Here is a 17,683-nt window from a genome sequence, read left to right on the forward strand (position 1 = left end):
ACTATGTCCCGAGTCGAGGTCAGCAGCACACCATCTCCACTGTAAACCACTGCTTCCCCCTCCTGACACGCTGGATGGTGGACCAGAATTTCCTCGAAGCCATCATTCTCGATATCCTCGCCAAACTCCTCCCATACCCGGGTTTTTGCCTCAGCAATCGCCGAAGCCGCGTTCCGCTTGGCCATCCAGTACCTGTCAGCCGCCTCCAGAGTCCCGCAGGCCAAAACGGCCCGATAGGACTCCTTCTTCAGCTTGACGGCATTCCTTAGCGTCGGTGTCCACCAGCGTGTTCGGGAATTGTCGCCACAACAGGCAGCATACGGCCACAGCTCCGGTCGGCTGCCTCAACAATGGAGGCACGGAACATGGTCCACTCGGACTCAATGTTCCCCGCCTCTTCCGGGACATGGGAAAAGCTCTGTCGGAGGTGGGAGTCGAAAGCTCTTCCTGACAGGGGATTCTGCCAGACGTTCCCATCAGACCCTCACAGTACGTTTGGGCCTGCCAGGTCGGACCGGCATCTTCCCCCACTATCAGGTGGTGATCAGTTGACAGCTCCGCCCCTCTCTTCACCCGAGTGTCCAAAACATGCGGCCGCAAATCCGATGACACGACTACAAAGTCGATCATCGAACTGCGGCCTAGGGTGTCCTGGTGCCAAGTGCACACATGGACACCCTTATGTTTGAACATGGTGTTCATTATTGAAAATCCGTGTCGAGCACAGAAGTCCAACAATAGAACACCGCTCGGGTTCAGATCAGGGGGGGCGTTCCTCCCAATCACGCCCTTCCAGGTCTCACTGTCATTGCCCATGTGAGCATTGAAGTCACCCAATAGAACGATGGAGTCCCCAGAAGGAGCACTCTCCACCACTTCCTCCAGGGACTCCAAAAAGGGTGGGTACTCTGAGCTGCTGTTTGGTGCATAGACACAAACAACAGTCAGGACGCGTCCCCCCACCCGAAGGTGGAGGGAGGCAACCCTCTCGTTCACCAGGGTAAATCCCAATGTGCAGGCGCCCAGCTGGGGGCCAATAAGTATACCCATACTTGCTCGATGCCTCTCACCGTGGGCAACTCCAGAGTAGAAGAGAGTCCAGCCCCTCTCGAGAGGGCTTGTACCGGAACCCAAACTGTGTGTGGAGGCAAGTCCGACTATGTCTAGTCGGAACTTGTCTGCCTCGCACACCAGCTTTGGCTCCTTTCCAGCAAGAGAGGTGACATTCCATGTCCCATGAGCCAGCTTCTGCAGCCGGGGATCGGACCGCCAAGGTCCCTGCCTTTGGCCGCCGCCTAGCTTACACTGCACCCGAACCCTTTGGCCCCTCTCACAGATGGTGAGCCCCTGGGGAGGGGGACCCACGTTTACCTTTCGGGCTGTGCCCGGCCGGGCCCCATGGGTGAAGGCCCAGACACTAGACGCTCGCCTTTGAGCCTCACCTCCAGGCCTGAATCCAGAGGAAACCCAGTGACCTGCGTCCGGGCGAGGGAAAACTAAGTCCAATTTTCTTAATCGTCATAAGGGGTTTTGTGAGCCGTGCTTTGTCTGGCCCCTCACCTAGGACCCTTTTGCCATGGGTAATACTACCAGGGGCATGAAGCTCCAGACAACATGGCTCCTAGGATCATTGAGGCACACAAACCCCTCCACCACGATAAGGTGACGACTCACGGAGGGGTGACCATGACCCTATTTGCTTATTCTGCTTCGCTCTCTGTCAAGTTCAACTGTCTGCCTGCTCTCAATCACCACTCGCCTGGAACGAGTCTGGTTCAGCGACACCGTTTGCCCGCTCACCACCGGCTGTCTGCTGCTCTCCACTCTAATGCTGCTTCCTTGGCGCACCCGCTCCTGTCTCTTTCCCTTTTCCCTTTAACATCCAATAAACACTGTTTGTGTCGCACTTGGTCATCCTGCCCCGTTAGTCACACTTTGTCAATGGTATTCAGTGTGTTTTTGTTCAACTCTGCAAGCGTTTTATGAGTGTGTGTATTTTCTTTACGTGCTTGTGGAGTTTTGTCCTAATCCACACGTTTCATTTTGGAACAGAATTCCTCTTTTTTGGCATACTTCCCAGACAGGTCTCATTGATGACAGTGCTCGCTCCGAATAGCAATACACGTGTGCCGACAAATAACTATTAGATTCTTACGGTCGTCACCTCCCACCGCGAAAATAGTCATTTCAAATGCAATGCGGAATTCAGACAATGTAATCCTACGAATGTTTGGGTTAGAAATCATCCACTGGTAAATAATTTCAGCCTACTAGATTGAAACCAGGTTTTATTAGACCACTTTCCGCAAAAGCTAGTTAATTATTTGATCAGAGACCATAATCTTCATCAGATTGGTCTTTGTGAAACCTGGTTAAAACCAAATAATTCGCACCCACTTAATGAGGCCTCACCTCCAAACTTTGTGAACTCTCATGACGCACGTCCTCGTAGCTAATATTTTTTAATCTGATCTAAGACCTTGATGTAACCCTCATAAGATAGAGTGATTAGTATTTAGCCAATCAAAATCCGAGAAAAAAACGGAAGCACGTGATACCTCAGCCTATCGAACTGCTCGTCCCTCCTCCTACCGAGAGAGTGGGTGATTTGAGAGGGAACGAGTAGGCCGAGGCTAGGACGGAGCGGATAACGGAACACAGTGAGAGAAATCGATAAAAAAGAGAGTACAACAGATTGTGAATCTTTTTTATATTCATTTTTGATATTGCTATTGCTTTGATATTGTGATATCCTTTGATGTGGTTGTTCGGTGATCAGCCGTTTTGACATTGTGATATCCTTTGATGCGATTGTTCGGCGATCAGGTGTTACTGTTAGCTATCGTACGGAGATCATTTTTGTTGTTTCCCTTTTTATTTTGGGATTTTCATTCTGATGGATTCGCTTGGATCGATGGCGAGCCTTCCCAGTTGGATCTAAAACAAAAAAGACAGACATTTGGATGCCTTCTGCTGCACTCACCGGTGTGGTAGGCCCTGAGTTGTTGACATCCCGGGATTTTTAAACTGATATAATTTTCTGGACTTTCGACTAATTTGTAAATGTGTATTGGTGATGATGTGTTGAGAGTGTGAACAATTTGTTTTCTATGTGTTCAAACTGATTATATTTTCCTATGTTTTATTGGTTGTGGTTCAAACTGATTATATTTTCCTGTTTTTTTTCACTAAAGCCGGCAATATAATTCATATTGTCCCAGTGTCTCATTTGAACACTCACTCAGCTCTTGCAGCCGAACCAACTGGGCCATTGAAGTAATTTATGGTAAATATTTATTAAATCATCCTTCAGAAGTGTTACATTTAGCCTTTAAAACATTTGAAATTCTTGTCGCGCAATCCCCAGCCTTGTTGTCGTTTTATCTTGGTTATTTACAGTCCCCCTAATTATGGGTGATTTCAATATCTATATGAATCTCCTAGCAAAACCACTTACTGCGGCGTTTCACACAATAATCAATGCTTTTGGTTTTACACGGGCAAGAAATGTAGTGATGCATAAAAATGGTAATGCTTTAGATTTGGTACTTTCCCAAGGCTTGGCCCCATCAAATGGAGAAGTACTACCGTATACTTCTGCTATGTCTGACCATTACTTAAATTAGATTTGAAGTATTGGCTCAATGTCAACGTCATGAACCCAATCATAATTATAGCAGCCGCAATATTAGTTCCTCATCCATCCATCCATCCATCCATCCATCCATCCATCCATCCATCCATCCATCCATCCATCCATCCATCCATCCATCCATCTTCAACCACTCGCGGGGGCAGCAGCCCAAACTTCCCTCTTCCCAGCCACTTCGTCCAGCTCATCCCGGGGGATCCCAAGGCATTCGCAGGCCAGCCGAGAGACAGTCTCTCCAGCGCGTCCTGGGTCGTCCCCGGGGTCTTCTGCTGGTGGGACATGCCCAGAACATCTACCTGGGGAGGCGTCTAGGAGGCATCCTAATGAGATGCCTGAGCCACCTCATTGATTGGTTGATTGAAACCTTTATTGTCCCCTCTGGGAAAAATCAGTTGTCAACCAGCTCATGACATTTAAAAAGAGGAAGACAAGCAGAAAAACAGAGTTCACAATGCAATAGTAAATATAACACACTGCTGGTGTAATAACATGCAGTGCAAGCTGGTAGTTTACTAAAGTGCAGATAAAAAGTCCCAAGTCTCTAGCTCCAGGTCTCCCCGCGCCTGCGGGCCTGATTGTAGAGTCGGAGTGCAGCTGGAATAAACGACTCTCCAAATCTCTTTGTGCTTTGACGGGGGAGGACAAATCTGTTGCTGAATTTGCTCCTCATCCCCGTCAGCTCGATGTGCAGTGGATGGGAGGGATTTGCCAACATGAACGCCAGTTTTTTCCCCATCCTCTGTCCCCACCACAGAGCTGGCCTTCTTCACTAGCTTGTTCAGCCTGGTCACATCCCTGGCACAGATGTTGCCTCTCCAGCAGGCCCCGGCGAAGAACAGGACACTGGAGACTACTGACTGATAAAACATTTTCAGTAGCCTATTACAAACATTAAACGACCTCAGCCTTCTAAGGAAAAACATCCTGCTCTGCCCCTTCCTGATAAGAGCCTCGGTGATGTCAGTCCAGTCCAGTTTGTTGTTAAAGTGTACCCCCAGGTACCTGCAGGAGTCCACTCTTTCAACTTCCACTCCCTTGATGGTGATAGGGGCTGAGGTCCCGCTCTTCCTCCTAAAATCCACCACCAACTCCTTGGTTTTGCTGATGTTGAGCAGAAGGTGGTTGGTGTCGCACCACTTGACAAAGTTCTCCACCAGGGCCTTGTACTCCTCCTCCCTGTCGTCTGTGATATAGCCCACAATAGAGGAGTCATCAGAGAACTTCTTTCTGTAGGTGGCACTGGTGGGAGCTGAATTGGAAGTTGGAGGTGTAGACGATGAAGAGAAATGGTGCCAGGACAGTTCCTTGGGGGGCACCGGTGTTACATACCACCACCTCAGACTGACAGCCCTGCAGTCTAATGTACTGTCGTCTGTCTGTCAGGTGGTTGTGGATCCAGGCTGTCAGGGAGTCTTCTACACCCATCACCGCTAGTTTGTCTGCCAGCAGTGATGGCTTGATGGTATTGAATGCGCTGGAGAAGTCGAAGAACATGATCCTCACCGTGCTCCGTGGCTTCTCCAGGTGTGTGTAGGCATGTGCAGCATGTAGATGACGGCATCTTCCACCCCCACATTCTCTTGATATGCAAACTGCCGGGGGTCCAAGTAATCCTTCACCTGGGGCTTAAGATGTTGCAGCACCAGCCTCTCCAAGATCTTCATGACCTGAGATGTTAGGGCAACCGGTCTGTAGTCGTTTGGAGTGCTGTGCCATCCATTCTTTGGCACCTGGTCGATGCATGAGGTCTTCTAGAGCTGTGGAACCTTCCTCAGTCTTAGAGATAGACTGAAGAGATGGTGGAATGCGTCCGCTAGCTCTCCAGCACACCCCTTCAGTTGTGTGGGGTTGATGTTATCTGGTCCTCTGGCCTTGTGCATGTTCACTCTGGAGAACTGCTTCCTCACCTGCTCAGATGTTATTAAGCTGTGGGTGTCTCTAGGTGTGGAGCACGCTCCCTGTTTCCAACCGGTGGTGGTGGGAGGTACCTGCTGCTGGGATGTGAGGGGGTCAGGAGAAGTGGGGGATAAAGCTTCCTGGGGTGGGATGAATTGGAGAGGGGGGAAGAGGGAGGGGGACGGTGGGGGGTGACAGGGGACAGGTTGGTCAAACCTGTTAAAAAAGCAGTTCAGGTCATCTGCCTGCTCTCGGGTCCCCTTCACCACCGTATGTGGCTGCTTGAGACCCGTGATCTTAAAGCCCTTCCACACCTCATTAGAGCTGTGGGCCACCACCCCTCCCTCCAGTTTCCTCCTGTAGCTGTCTTTAGCTGCTCTCAGCTCCTTCTTCACCTTCTTTTGAGCCGCCTTGGCTCCCTCAGTGTCCCCTGCTTTAAACAGCCTCCTCTTCCTCATCAAGTAGGTCTTGATGTTGGCATTTATCCATGGCTTGTTATTAGGAACCTTTTTAATTGGGACGATGCTCTGCTCACAGAACTTGATGCAGTCCGTGACACAGTCTACAAGACCGTCTATGTCCTCCTTGTGGACTCTCTGGAACATCCCCCAGTCGGTGGTCTCAAAGCACGCCCACAGCTCCTCCTCCACTGTCCATTGCTGGACAGTTCTGGTGGTGACAGGCAACCTCTTTATTATAGGGATGTAAGCTGGTTCCATCCAGACCATGCTGTGGTCTGATGCCCCTAGTGGCGGAAGAGCTGTGGATGTGTAAGCTCCTCTTACATTGGCATAGAATTTGTCTAATATTTTTTCCTCCCTTGTTTTACGTGTGACATACTGGGTAAAGTCCGTCAGTGTGTTTCCCACATTTATGTGATTAAAGTCCCCATTCACAGTAACACATGCATCTGGGTGCGCAGTCTGTAGCCCTGCGATGCAAGAGTGGACGACATCATTTACAGGCGCCGAGACCGCACTCGGAGGAATGTAAACAGTCACTGCCACAACAAGTGAGAACTCTCTCGGACAGAAGTCTAGTCTCAAACCTAGCGCCAGCAGTTCTATATCTGGAGTGCTCTTTGATGGTGATGTGTCCGGCTTGCACCAGTTGGTATTTACGAACACGGTGATCCCGCCTCCTTTGTTTTTACTGCTGTTCCTGGTCCTATCTGCTCGGACCATGGTGAATCCGTCTTGGGGTGGGATCTCATCCCTGAACCGGAGAGGGCATTCCACCCTTTTTTGACTGAGGACCATGGTCTCAGATTTGGATCGTAGATCGACCGTCAAATTGAGAGCTTTGCCTTTTGACTCAGCTCTCTCTTTACCACGACGGACTGGTACAGAGTCCGCATTACTGCCGACGCTGCACCGAATCCACCTGTCGATCTCGCGCTCCATCCTGCCCTCACTCGTGAACAAGACCCCAAGATACTTGAACTCCTCCACTTGGGGCAAGATCTCATCCCCGACCCGGAGGGGGCATTCCACCCTTTTCCGACCGAGGACCATGGACTCGGATTTGGAGGTGCTGAACCTCATCCTGACCGCTTCACTCTCGGCTGCGAACCGCTCCAGTGAGAGCTGGAGATCACGGCCTGAAGAAGCCAACAGCACCACGTCGTCTGCAAAAAGTAGAGACGCGACGCTGAGGTCCCTAAACCGGACACCCTCAATGCCTCGGCTGCGCCTAGAAATTCTGTCCATAAAAATCATGTACAGAATTGGTGTCAAAGGGCAGCCTAAGTGGAGTCCAACCCTCACTGGAAACCAATCCGACTTACTGTCGGAAATGCGGACCAAACCCTGGCATTGATGAACAGCTCTTACCAGTGGGTTCGGCATCTCATACTCCCGAAGCACCCCACACAGAAGTCCCTGAGGGACATGGTTGAACGCCTTCTCCAGGTCCACAAAACACATGTGGACTGGTTGAGCATGCACCCTCAAGGATCCTGCCAAGGGTATAGAGCTGCTCCACTGTTTCACTGCCATGAGGAAAACCACACTGCTCCTCCTGAATCCGAAATTCGACCTCCCGACGGACCCTGCTCTGCAGCACCCCTGACTAGATCTTAACAGGGAGACGCTGAGGAGTGTCATTCCTCTGTAGTTGGAACACACCCTCCTGTCCCCAATCCTAAAAAGAGGGACCACCACCCCAATCCACCCTGCCAATCCAGGGGCACTGTCCCCGATGTCCACGCAATGTTGTAGAGGCGTGTCAGCCAGGACAGTCCCACAACATTTGATTGATTGATTGATAAAACGCTATTTATCCCACACTAGGGACATTTCAAGATTCAAGAGATTCAAGAGTTTTTTATTCGCCATGTTTGAGCGTGCCAAACAAGGAATTTGACTTTGGTAAATCACAGCCTCTGTTCAACATTTAGGTGACTAACAACAACACTCAGGACATGTGAAGAACGAAGATACGGGTTGAAGGTGGCAGGGTGAGGTGCAGAGGGGGGGAGCAGACCGGGAAAGGTGAGGAGTGGGAGCAGGGTGGGTAAAGGGGTGAGGAAGCAGAATCAAATCTGTTGAAGAACAGAGTTCATCCGCCCAGTCCTTGTCCCCACAAGTTGGTTTCCTATCAACCCCTTTACCAAAGGCCTGAGATGGATTACAGACCCTCCAGATGTTTCTGGCATTGTTAAGCTCCATTTGCTTCTCCAGCCACCTCCCGTAGTTCTCCTTCCCCTTCCTGATCTTCAGCAGGAGTTCCTTCTGGACTCTACCCAGATGTGTGTGTGACGATCATAGGGACTTTAACTTTACGCTTGCAAGCTGAGAAAGCCATCATCACCCTGTGTGGTATGGAGGTGCTTGAAAGCACTCTAACCTTCGCCTCTTGCAAGGGACTATTTATTGAGAGAAAGTATGTTGGTGGTGGGGGTGAACAGGTTTCAGGGGTCACCTCTGCAGACTAGTTTAGTCAGTGCAGAGGGTCTTATCTCTTTGTTTTACAAAGTTGTGTAAACAGACACTAGTGGAGCATCTTCAGACAACAAGCTAAGCAAGAACGTTTGCACAACCTTGGAAAGTTTCAACAAACGAGTCAAGGAAAGGTGGAACGTTTTAACAGAGTTAATGATTCTAGTCAACATTTCAACATAATCATACGATCAAAATAAATTGTCAACCCTGACACAAACCCCTCCACCACGATAAGGTGTTTAGTTCCTCAACCATTAAAAACTAATTATTTCTCTAGAATTATCGGTCTAAATAAAACCAACCCTAAATACTTGTTTGATATTGTGGCCAAGATAATGCAACAGCAGTTGCCCTTAGATAGCGCCTATTCACTTGATAATTTCATGAAGGTAAAATTAATGAGGCTGAAAATATCTGACAAGCCTCTCCTATTTTGAAAAAGTGTCCCTTAAGAGCCATGCACAACTGGCTAGTGCGGCAAAACAGACAACTTGCTTACTCGACGCATTTCCTGGCAAACTCATTAAAGATATATTTCAAACTGTAGGGCCCTCTGTCTTAAAGAGCATTAATTTATTACTGTCCACTGGCACTGACCGCTATTATTTGTGTCTCAGTAATTATAGGCTGGTTTCAAATTCACATTCATTGAGAAAATTCTTGAGAAAGTCGTAGCGCAACAGCTTATGGCTTTTAACAATCGAGTTGAACTTTTTCAGTCTCGTTTTATAGCTGACATCTACTGAAATAACTCTTGCTAAACTGACTAACGATGTCCGAGCTATAGACTCCAATACTTCATCAATACGATCTTTGTGCTGCCTTCAACACTGTTGATCATAACACATTAGATTGCTTTGAAATGTGTGTTGGTATTTGGGGATCAGCATTTTCCTACTTTAGATCTTACCTCTCAGAGAGCCCCCACCATGTAGTCCATGTTAATGTAACATGTGATGTCCCAACTCTGACCCAACTCTCTCCTTTCAAAAACACATTAAGAACATTACAAAAACTGCATTTTTACCTCCGCAATAACACTAACATCTGTCCCAATCGTTTAATTCGTGATGCAGAAATCATATTACATGCGTTTGTTACGTTGGCCCATGATCATTGTAACGTACTGCTGTCTGGTTTTTGTATGTTTAGCATTAAAAGTCTATTTGGTACAGTTGGTACAAAAAGCTGCAGATAGGCTCCTCACAAGGATGAGCAAATTTGATCATATTACCCCAATACGAGCCAACTTGCATTGGCTCCTGGTTCACTTGAGATGTGACTTCAATGTTCTGTTACTAACCTATAAAATATTACACAGCTAGGCTTCTTATCTCGTCGAACAAGTGGTACCATATGTTCCGTCCCAAAACCTTGGTTCACAAAAAGCTGTTCTTTTAGAGACCCCGAGTGCATAAAAAAAGTCTGCAGGTTCGAGAGCATTTTTTTTTTTGGGGCACCAGAGCTCTGGAATGCCCTTATCTACGAAAATCAGAGCTGCTATCTCAGTAGAAACATTCAAGACATGATGAAAGACTTATTTTGGTACTCTTGCCTTTAGTTGAAAGGCAACTAAGTTGGCTGATTTGACGACTGCTTCCACTTTCTCGCTGTCATTAATGAATAGAATGTTTATTTCCAGTAGCCAGTCGGTGGCGCGATCACGACGATGAATATTAAGTTCATAGATACCTGGACTATCATCACATGTAAAATTTGGAGGTTTGGCGTAGGGCATGATCAACGTATTGAGGCCGTTGTAACAAATTTAAAGTTGGATTCATTAAACAGGCTCCGTGAAGTGGAATCTTTTGATTTTTTTGTCACCACTAAGTGGTGCTATAGGTACAAGAGAATATTATCATTTAGATGTCCAGGTAGTGACATTCTTTTTAGATCATGTGCAAGGGAGTTAAGATTTTCCTTGTGTGTTGCCCCGCCCTCGTGATATCGTATTTTGAAAACTTAAAAGAAAATAAGAAAAATCCCAGTTTTCGCAGGTTTTAAGATGGTACAACCCAAGTTTAAATTTAATTGAATGAATCCTCTTGGACAAGGGTGCATAAATATGAGTTTTGTAAATGTGCATAAACAGGCCAAAATTGGACGTTAAAAATTCATAACTCTTTTCCGATTCATTGTAGACTATGGCTGGCATGGATGCTAAACATGCCTGCCAATTTTCATAGGTCTAGGTCAATGAGTCTGTGACTGTGTTTCATTTTTACACTCTCGGTGGTGCTACAGAGTAATTTTATTTTCATTGTTTATGACAACTTTAAAATATAAAAATTTTCACTAGTCCTGTTAGAAAAATTGTATATATATATATATATATATATCATGCGTTCTTTAATGAGTACTTATTCATAATGTTACTGCTCAGTATGCTTGCTGCTTTGCCTTGCTTATTCTTATCTTGTGCAACAGAACAGAAGGATTATGGCTGGGTCAGGGGCGAGATGACGGTTGTGTCAAACAAGATACTGCTGACATCTCAGCAGAAAAATAACGTCCACCAGAACAGATCGTGAAAACAACACGTCAAACGATGCGTCATGAACCTTCTGATCTTCCTTAAAGAACGTCAAAGAGAAAGCTCTTTTTATCTCTCGGAATCCAAGAAAGTTATTGATTGCTTAAACTGTTTTGCTGATATAGTCATATATGCACGCAACACTTTGTGCATTACTTTTGTTTCTTTTCTTACGAGACGAAGCCCACGCGCTTCTCCCCACCCTTAGGGGCTAATCGTCTCACACTGTGGGTAGGGCGTTCCAAATAAAAAGAGCGAGAGTGCAAACAGATATTTAGTGTAGTGAGATTGTAGAAAGCAATCCCCGTGAGAAAAACTCAATATTCTGCCTCACTTGTGTTTGTCTGCTGATCCTTTTCTTTTATACAGATATTCAGTTAGTACTTTGAACCTGACAAGTCCCTTGTGAGTTTTTGTGCATGTTTAGAGTGTCAAAAATTTGATCCTTTACGGAGAGAAAAAAAAATCCTACAAAAACAATAGGGAGCATAGGAGCAATTGCTGCTCGGGCCCTAACAATAATAATTTTTACAAAAACAATAGGGACCCTGCGATTGGCTGGCAACCGGTTCAGGGTGTCTTCTGCCGACTGCCTGATGACAGCTGGTATAGGCTCAAGCACGCCAGCGACCCCCGTGGGGACAAGCGGGATGGATGGATGGATGGATGGATGGATGGATGGATGGATGGATGGATGGATGGATGGATGGACGGACGGACGGACGGACAGACGGATGGACAATAGAGACCTCGCAGCGGTCACTGTTCAGGCTAAAATAATAATTTCTATAAAAACATTTCAGAACTCGCAGCAGTCTCTGCTCAAGCCTCGCAGCACTCACTGCTCGGGCACTACCTAAAGCTGCTAGCAGCTATGAAGGGCCCTCGCAACCCTGACAACGTTGGAGTATTGGCACGTTGAGACGGTGGCACAATGGGACTGCAATTTTTTGAAAATTAAGTGCAGTGGAACCCCGGAAGTCCGCCGCCTCTTTCATCGACCTATTCAATTTTTGACGCAAAATATCGGGAAATCTTTCCCTCGGTAATCGGACAAAGTTTGTGTTGCTTTTTAGCAGGTTCTAAACCCACATGACGCCCAACTGCATTCGTGCGCAGTGGGATTCCGGAAAGCTTCACCCGCGAGATCACAAGCACACGTGGGTTCACGCTGAGAGTTGAGTTCACGCGATAACAACCGAGAGCTACTGTACGTATTTGTGAACAATAGCCAAAAAGCTCTACCGGCGAGACCACGGGGTTTCACACTGAAGAGCTGAGTTCAAGTGATAAAACCCGTGTAAAAAGAGAGCTACTGTATATTATATTTAAAAGGCTGGACGATGAATTTTTCAGTAAATGACATCCACAAGATGCAACACACCAGTTTAACTTAGCACATGCGCAGTGACATGGTAGGTACAGGTGCCTGTGTGCACTGTATTTGTAAACAATAGCCATCCTTTTGTTCACATTACATGACATGCGTCCAAGCATTAAACAGTCATAGAGGATTATTTTGACAAATACAAAAATAGATACAAAAATGGGAACACCAGATATTTAAATTTTACAATACTGCTCCTTTCCGCCATCAAGACGTCAATGTGAGATCTCCGGCGGTACACTAACACCAATGTGAGAAAAAAAAATTCAAAGAGAGAAATGAGAAACCTGATTGTTTTGGACACGGAGAGTTCCTGGGGAAATGGCCTGTGTTACGACCTGGCCTTGATGAGTGACAACTGTTACAGGCTGATACACTGTGCCGCCTGGTTGGAACACACAAATGCATTAGAGTTTCTGGCGATAGAATACTTAATCACAGTGCCATTTTCTACATAAAATTCTAGCTGTAACAGGACAGTTACCTGTCGGTGTAGTAGTATGCCATGATGACATACCTGCAACCACCTGGGTGGGATTTACTGCCGTGACAGTGACATTTCCTTGTTGCAGGGCTGAAGCCGGAACCACAATTTGACCATGAGGACTCCCTGAGATGGAGCAGGGGACCTTATAAAAATAGAGCTTGGATTGATTATGATAACCTCAGAATAACATTATGAGGGTGACTTAATACAGACAACTGACCTGGGATTTGGTTGGTGAGAAACTTGGGGCCTGGCTTTGAACAGGGGAGTAAGGACTACCAGGATCTCCACTCAGTAGGGTCTCACTGTTCATCTTAGTCTTGAGGCAAGCAATGTAACGACTGCAGAAGTCCTTACACAGGTCACTCACCTTCTCCAGTTCCAGCAGGTGGATTCGCAGCACCTGGATGGCTTTTACCATCTGCAGAACACAAAAATTACCACATTTTAGGAAAGGGACCCCAATGTGTGTGCACACGGTAAAGCAGTATTGTAAACAATGCAAATGACAAAGTTCTTAAGTCAAAAACAAGCATACTTCGTGACAATCGAAGTAACCAAAGATGAAACAGTCATTCACTTTGTGATAATAACCAAAATTATCACTGTCATCACTATATTGTCCTTCAGTTATTTCTCCCAAATTGAATTGGAATGCGTCTCCCGACTTCCATCCACGGAGGTGAAAGAGAGCTCCGTAGAGTAGGACCGGGCGGGCGTAAAAGCCATGTCCGACCGAGCCCTATCCACCGTCCTCAGACAGCCACCCGGCCGAGCGCTGGCCCCCGACTTCCATCCACGGAAGTGAAAGAGAGCTCCGTAGAGTAGGACTGGGCGTGCGTAAAAGCCATAATAGTTTTTTAAACCTTCTGTGTCACTCCAAATCATTAAATCCTTCAAACTCTTCGTCCTCCCTGTCATTTACAAACAAAGCCGCTAATGATGCCGGTAGTATGTGGGGCCCTTCGTCATCTTCGTCATCCCGTGATCAAATCTTTGTCCTTTGTGTAAACAACCGCCGCGCCGCGCTGCTGACGTCACTTGAAATTCAAATTACAGTAATCCCTTGCTACATCGCGGTTCGTTTATCACGGTTTCACTTTTTTTTTTTTATTTTGAAAATTTCGGAAAACATTAACATATAAGTCGCTCCTGAGTATAAGTCACCCCCCCCACCCAAACTATGAAAAAAAATGCGACTTATAGTCCGAAAATTACGGTATGTGATGAACCATATCTGGCCTACAGAGCTTGAGTTTGACACCTGTAATTCAGGCACTGGTACCCGTTATAAAATACTGGTTAGGAATAGGTATTTCGGAATGAGGATTGATACCCAACCTGAATAAACCAGCTCTATGTGTGAAATCTAAGGGTGTATTCAGACCAGAAAAACCCTTTAGTCCGCTTGTTTGGTCCGGACCAAAAGCGGACTTAATTTTTTTCGTTTGGTGCGGTTCCTATTCAGACTGTACATTTTGCAAGTGAAGTATACGTACACATCCACACTTGTGACGATTTGTGCTCCCATTGGACAGCAATGACCTGGGCGTCACACAGAGCACAAACCCAGAAACGGAGGAAAACATGAGAGTCCTACGCGCTGTGCTCCTGCTCTGCATATTTGTGATGTTGGTGCAGAGCTTCACTGTTTGTATTCATACCTGAAGCGAACCGCACCAGAGTTCGTTTGGAAGCGAACCAAGACCACTTGAAAAAAGTGGGTCTCGGTCCGTTTCATTAATCCGCACCAGGATTTGTTTGCGTGTATTCACACCTGCACAAAAGGTCCGGACCAGCCTTTCAATCAAACCCTGGTCCGTTTAAAGCGGACCAAACAGTCAGGTCTGAATACACCCTAACAGTCAGGTGTCTCAAATGGTTCCAAAGCCAAATGCAAATGCAGTAGTGATCTACGACCACTACTGCATTTGCCTTTAACCTTTCAGACTATAATGTAGAGAGGTTTGAACCCAAACTGACAATATAGAGCAGGGTTATCATTTTTGGTCATATGACGTAAGCTTACCAAGTTGTCGAGTTCTGGGTCTTCACTGAAAAAGGGCTTTCCGTCTTTCTCCTGAGAGCGCACAAAATTCTCAATGTCCACATCAAAGCTTGCAGAGGTGATGCATTCAGAACTAAGAGTGGATTGCTCACACTTTTCAAATAGCAGAGCCAACAAAGGGAACAGGGGATGTCTGCAAAAGGAAAGCGTATAGGTCATTAACACATCATTTAATCATTTAACAGTAAAGCCATACCAGACTGAATTTTCTTTGGAAAATAAATTAATTTCATGGTGTATTTCAATTATTGGTAGATATCATTCAAAAGGTAATTACCGTATTTTTCGGACTAAAAGACGCTCCGGCGTAACGGTTGCATCAGCCATAAAATGCACAATATATAGGAAAAAAACATACTACATAAGTCGCACTAGAGTTTAAGTCACATTTTGGGGGAAATTTGACAAAATCCAACACCAAGAACAGACATGAACCAGCAACAACAGGCCAACGATACAGTATGCTAACGTGACAAACACAAACGAGGAGCTGAGAACGGGCCTGATGTAACATTAACAGTTATTCAAATAACTATAACATAAATAACACGTTTATCAAACCATCTGTGTCACTCCAAATCATTAAATCCATCAATCGAATTCGTCTTCCTTTCTCTAAACAACACCGCGTGTGCCGCTGACGTTGGACTCGTTGTTAGTTGCAGTTCAAATTATTCCACAGGCCCAAATAACAATATATTAACTATATATCAAATAACAATAATATAAACAACAATTTTATCGGACCATCCGTGTCACTCCAAATCTTTAAATCCCTCGGAATCTTCGTCTTGTGTCACTTAAAAAACACACACACACACACGGCTGTTGATGCCGGAAGGAACTACGTGCGCCGCTGATGTCAGACTAGATCAGGGGTCACCAACCTTTCTTAAACCGAGAGTTACTTCCTGGGTACTGATTAAGGCAAAGGGCTACCAGTTTAACACACACATTTGAAATAGGTAATTTGCTCAATTTAGCTTTCACTATGTGTTATTATTGTCATTTCCAGGTCACATGTAAGTGTGATTTTAACAAGAATAGCAAAAATACAGTCAAACCTCGGTTTCCAACCACAATCCGTTCCAGAAGGCGGTTCGAGAAGCTAATCAGTCGAATTTCGAATATATTTTTCCCATTGCAAATAATAGAAAAATTTTAGTCCGTTCGAAGACTAAAAAAAATGTAGAAATTTAGAAAATAATTTCAAAGTCCTGATGTACTTTCCAAAATATAAGTGGATTTAAGTGTGCAGGGAGTTTAATTTTGTCCGATCGCGCAACTGCAGTGCGCCGCCGAACGCGCAACCGTAGCGCGTCGCCGACCGCGCAACTGCACCGCACTGGTCGCATTATTGTGACAGAGCCGTCGCTGAAATTTAGAAAATATTTTTGAAGTCCTGTTGTACTTTCCAAAATTTAAGTGGACCTCAGTGCGCAGGGAGCTTAATTTGGTCCGATTGCGCAACCGCAGTGCGCCGGGCGCTCACTGTCGCATTGCTTTAAGAGCGTCTTTGTGTTTTAGGATGGCTTTATTGCTCCCACTTGCTTTCTTTGGAGGTATGATTAAGGGTTAATACACTCCTCAAAGTAACGAAAATACAATAACTACAGAGTCAGTCGGCATCCGGGCTGCGCGGTCGGGTTTTCTCGCGTCCTCCCGGCTCATCTCGCGAGGTTCGACCTTCGAATTTTGTTCAACACCCGAAGCAAAAAAAAATCTCGAATTTTTTGTTCAAATACCGATTTGTTCGAGAACCAGGATAATCGGAAACCGAGGTTTAACTGTAAAATAAATAGATGCAGCTCACTGACAAGTGCCGCTATTTGAGCTAATTTTAGAACAGTCCTGCGGGCGACTCATGCGGTCCTCACGGGCGACCTGGTGCCCGCGGGCACCGTGTTGGTGACCCCTGGACTAGATACATATATCAAATAAATGTAATATAAAGAACAATTTTAAGGAACCATCCGTGACACTCTAAATTATTAAATCCATCGAATATTCATCCTGTCAATGAAAAAAAAAAAACACACACGGCTGTTGACGCCGGAACGACGTGCGCTGCTGACGTCAGACTAAATATATGAAATAAATGTATTATAAACAACAATTTTAACGAACCATCCGTGTCACTCCAAATCATTAAATCCATCGGAATATTCATCCTCTGTGTCAAAAAACAAAACAAAAAAACAACAAAACAGCTGTTGATTCCGGACCTACGTGTGCCGCTGACGTCAGCCTCGTCGTCAGCCTCATCGTCGCCCCGCCCATATTCTAATAATCGCCCAGTGTGTGTTAGCGATGACATAAATAAAAAAACACTGATACCTCTATCTCCCATGCTGCTAAAAATTCCCCCCAAAACTTACGTTTTCCTCCGCAACCGCATGCAGACGTCATTGCGCAAGTTTAAATATGACTGATTTGACAGCACGTCGAATGTCCCTTTTAAATTGTTTTTCTCCGTAAACTATGATACAATTACACTCGTCACTCCGCTACAATATCCTCACACAATTACGTTATTGGGGCGCGCACTCGAACAAGACGATCGTGATAACATGACGTGTGCAACATGTGATGTGCGACGGTAACATGTCGCATCGATGGAGCGTCAACTGATGCACCCGCTGTTAGAGGTAGATCAAAACAGCCGCTGTTCTAGTGATAAGAACACCAGTGAGATGCAGGTATTGCATACTACAT

At 45.9% G+C, this 17,683-nt stretch overlaps 1 protein-coding gene across 26 annotated transcripts in view; it reads right to left on the reverse strand.

Moving 5' to 3' along the window:
- Positions 1-17,683, reverse strand: part of pknox1.1 (pbx/knotted 1 homeobox 1.1) — a 90,306-nt gene that overhangs the window by 7,897 nt on the left and 64,726 nt on the right. For 23 of the 26 annotated variants that reach the window (XM_049728431.2, XM_049728415.2, XM_049728426.2 and 20 more), the window contains 4 exons: positions 14,930-15,101; positions 13,121-13,321; positions 12,898-13,042; positions 12,701-12,798 (listed from right to left, as the gene is read on the reverse strand). In XM_049728431.2, the coding sequence (XP_049584388.1) occupies positions 12,701-12,798; positions 12,898-13,042; positions 13,121-13,321; positions 14,930-15,101 (616 nt within the window). Of the gene's footprint in view, positions 1-9,400; positions 9,474-12,700; positions 12,799-12,897; positions 13,043-13,120; positions 13,322-14,929; positions 15,102-17,683 lie in introns of all 26 variants that reach the window. The other 3 variants (XM_049728438.1, XM_049728439.2, XM_049728411.2) reach the window with 3 other exon arrangements.

Source organism: Syngnathus scovelli, chromosome 8, assembly GCF_024217435.2.
Source record: "Syngnathus scovelli strain Florida chromosome 8, RoL_Ssco_1.2, whole genome shotgun sequence".
Taxonomy (NCBI): Eukaryota; Metazoa; Chordata; class Actinopteri; order Syngnathiformes; family Syngnathidae; genus Syngnathus; species Syngnathus scovelli.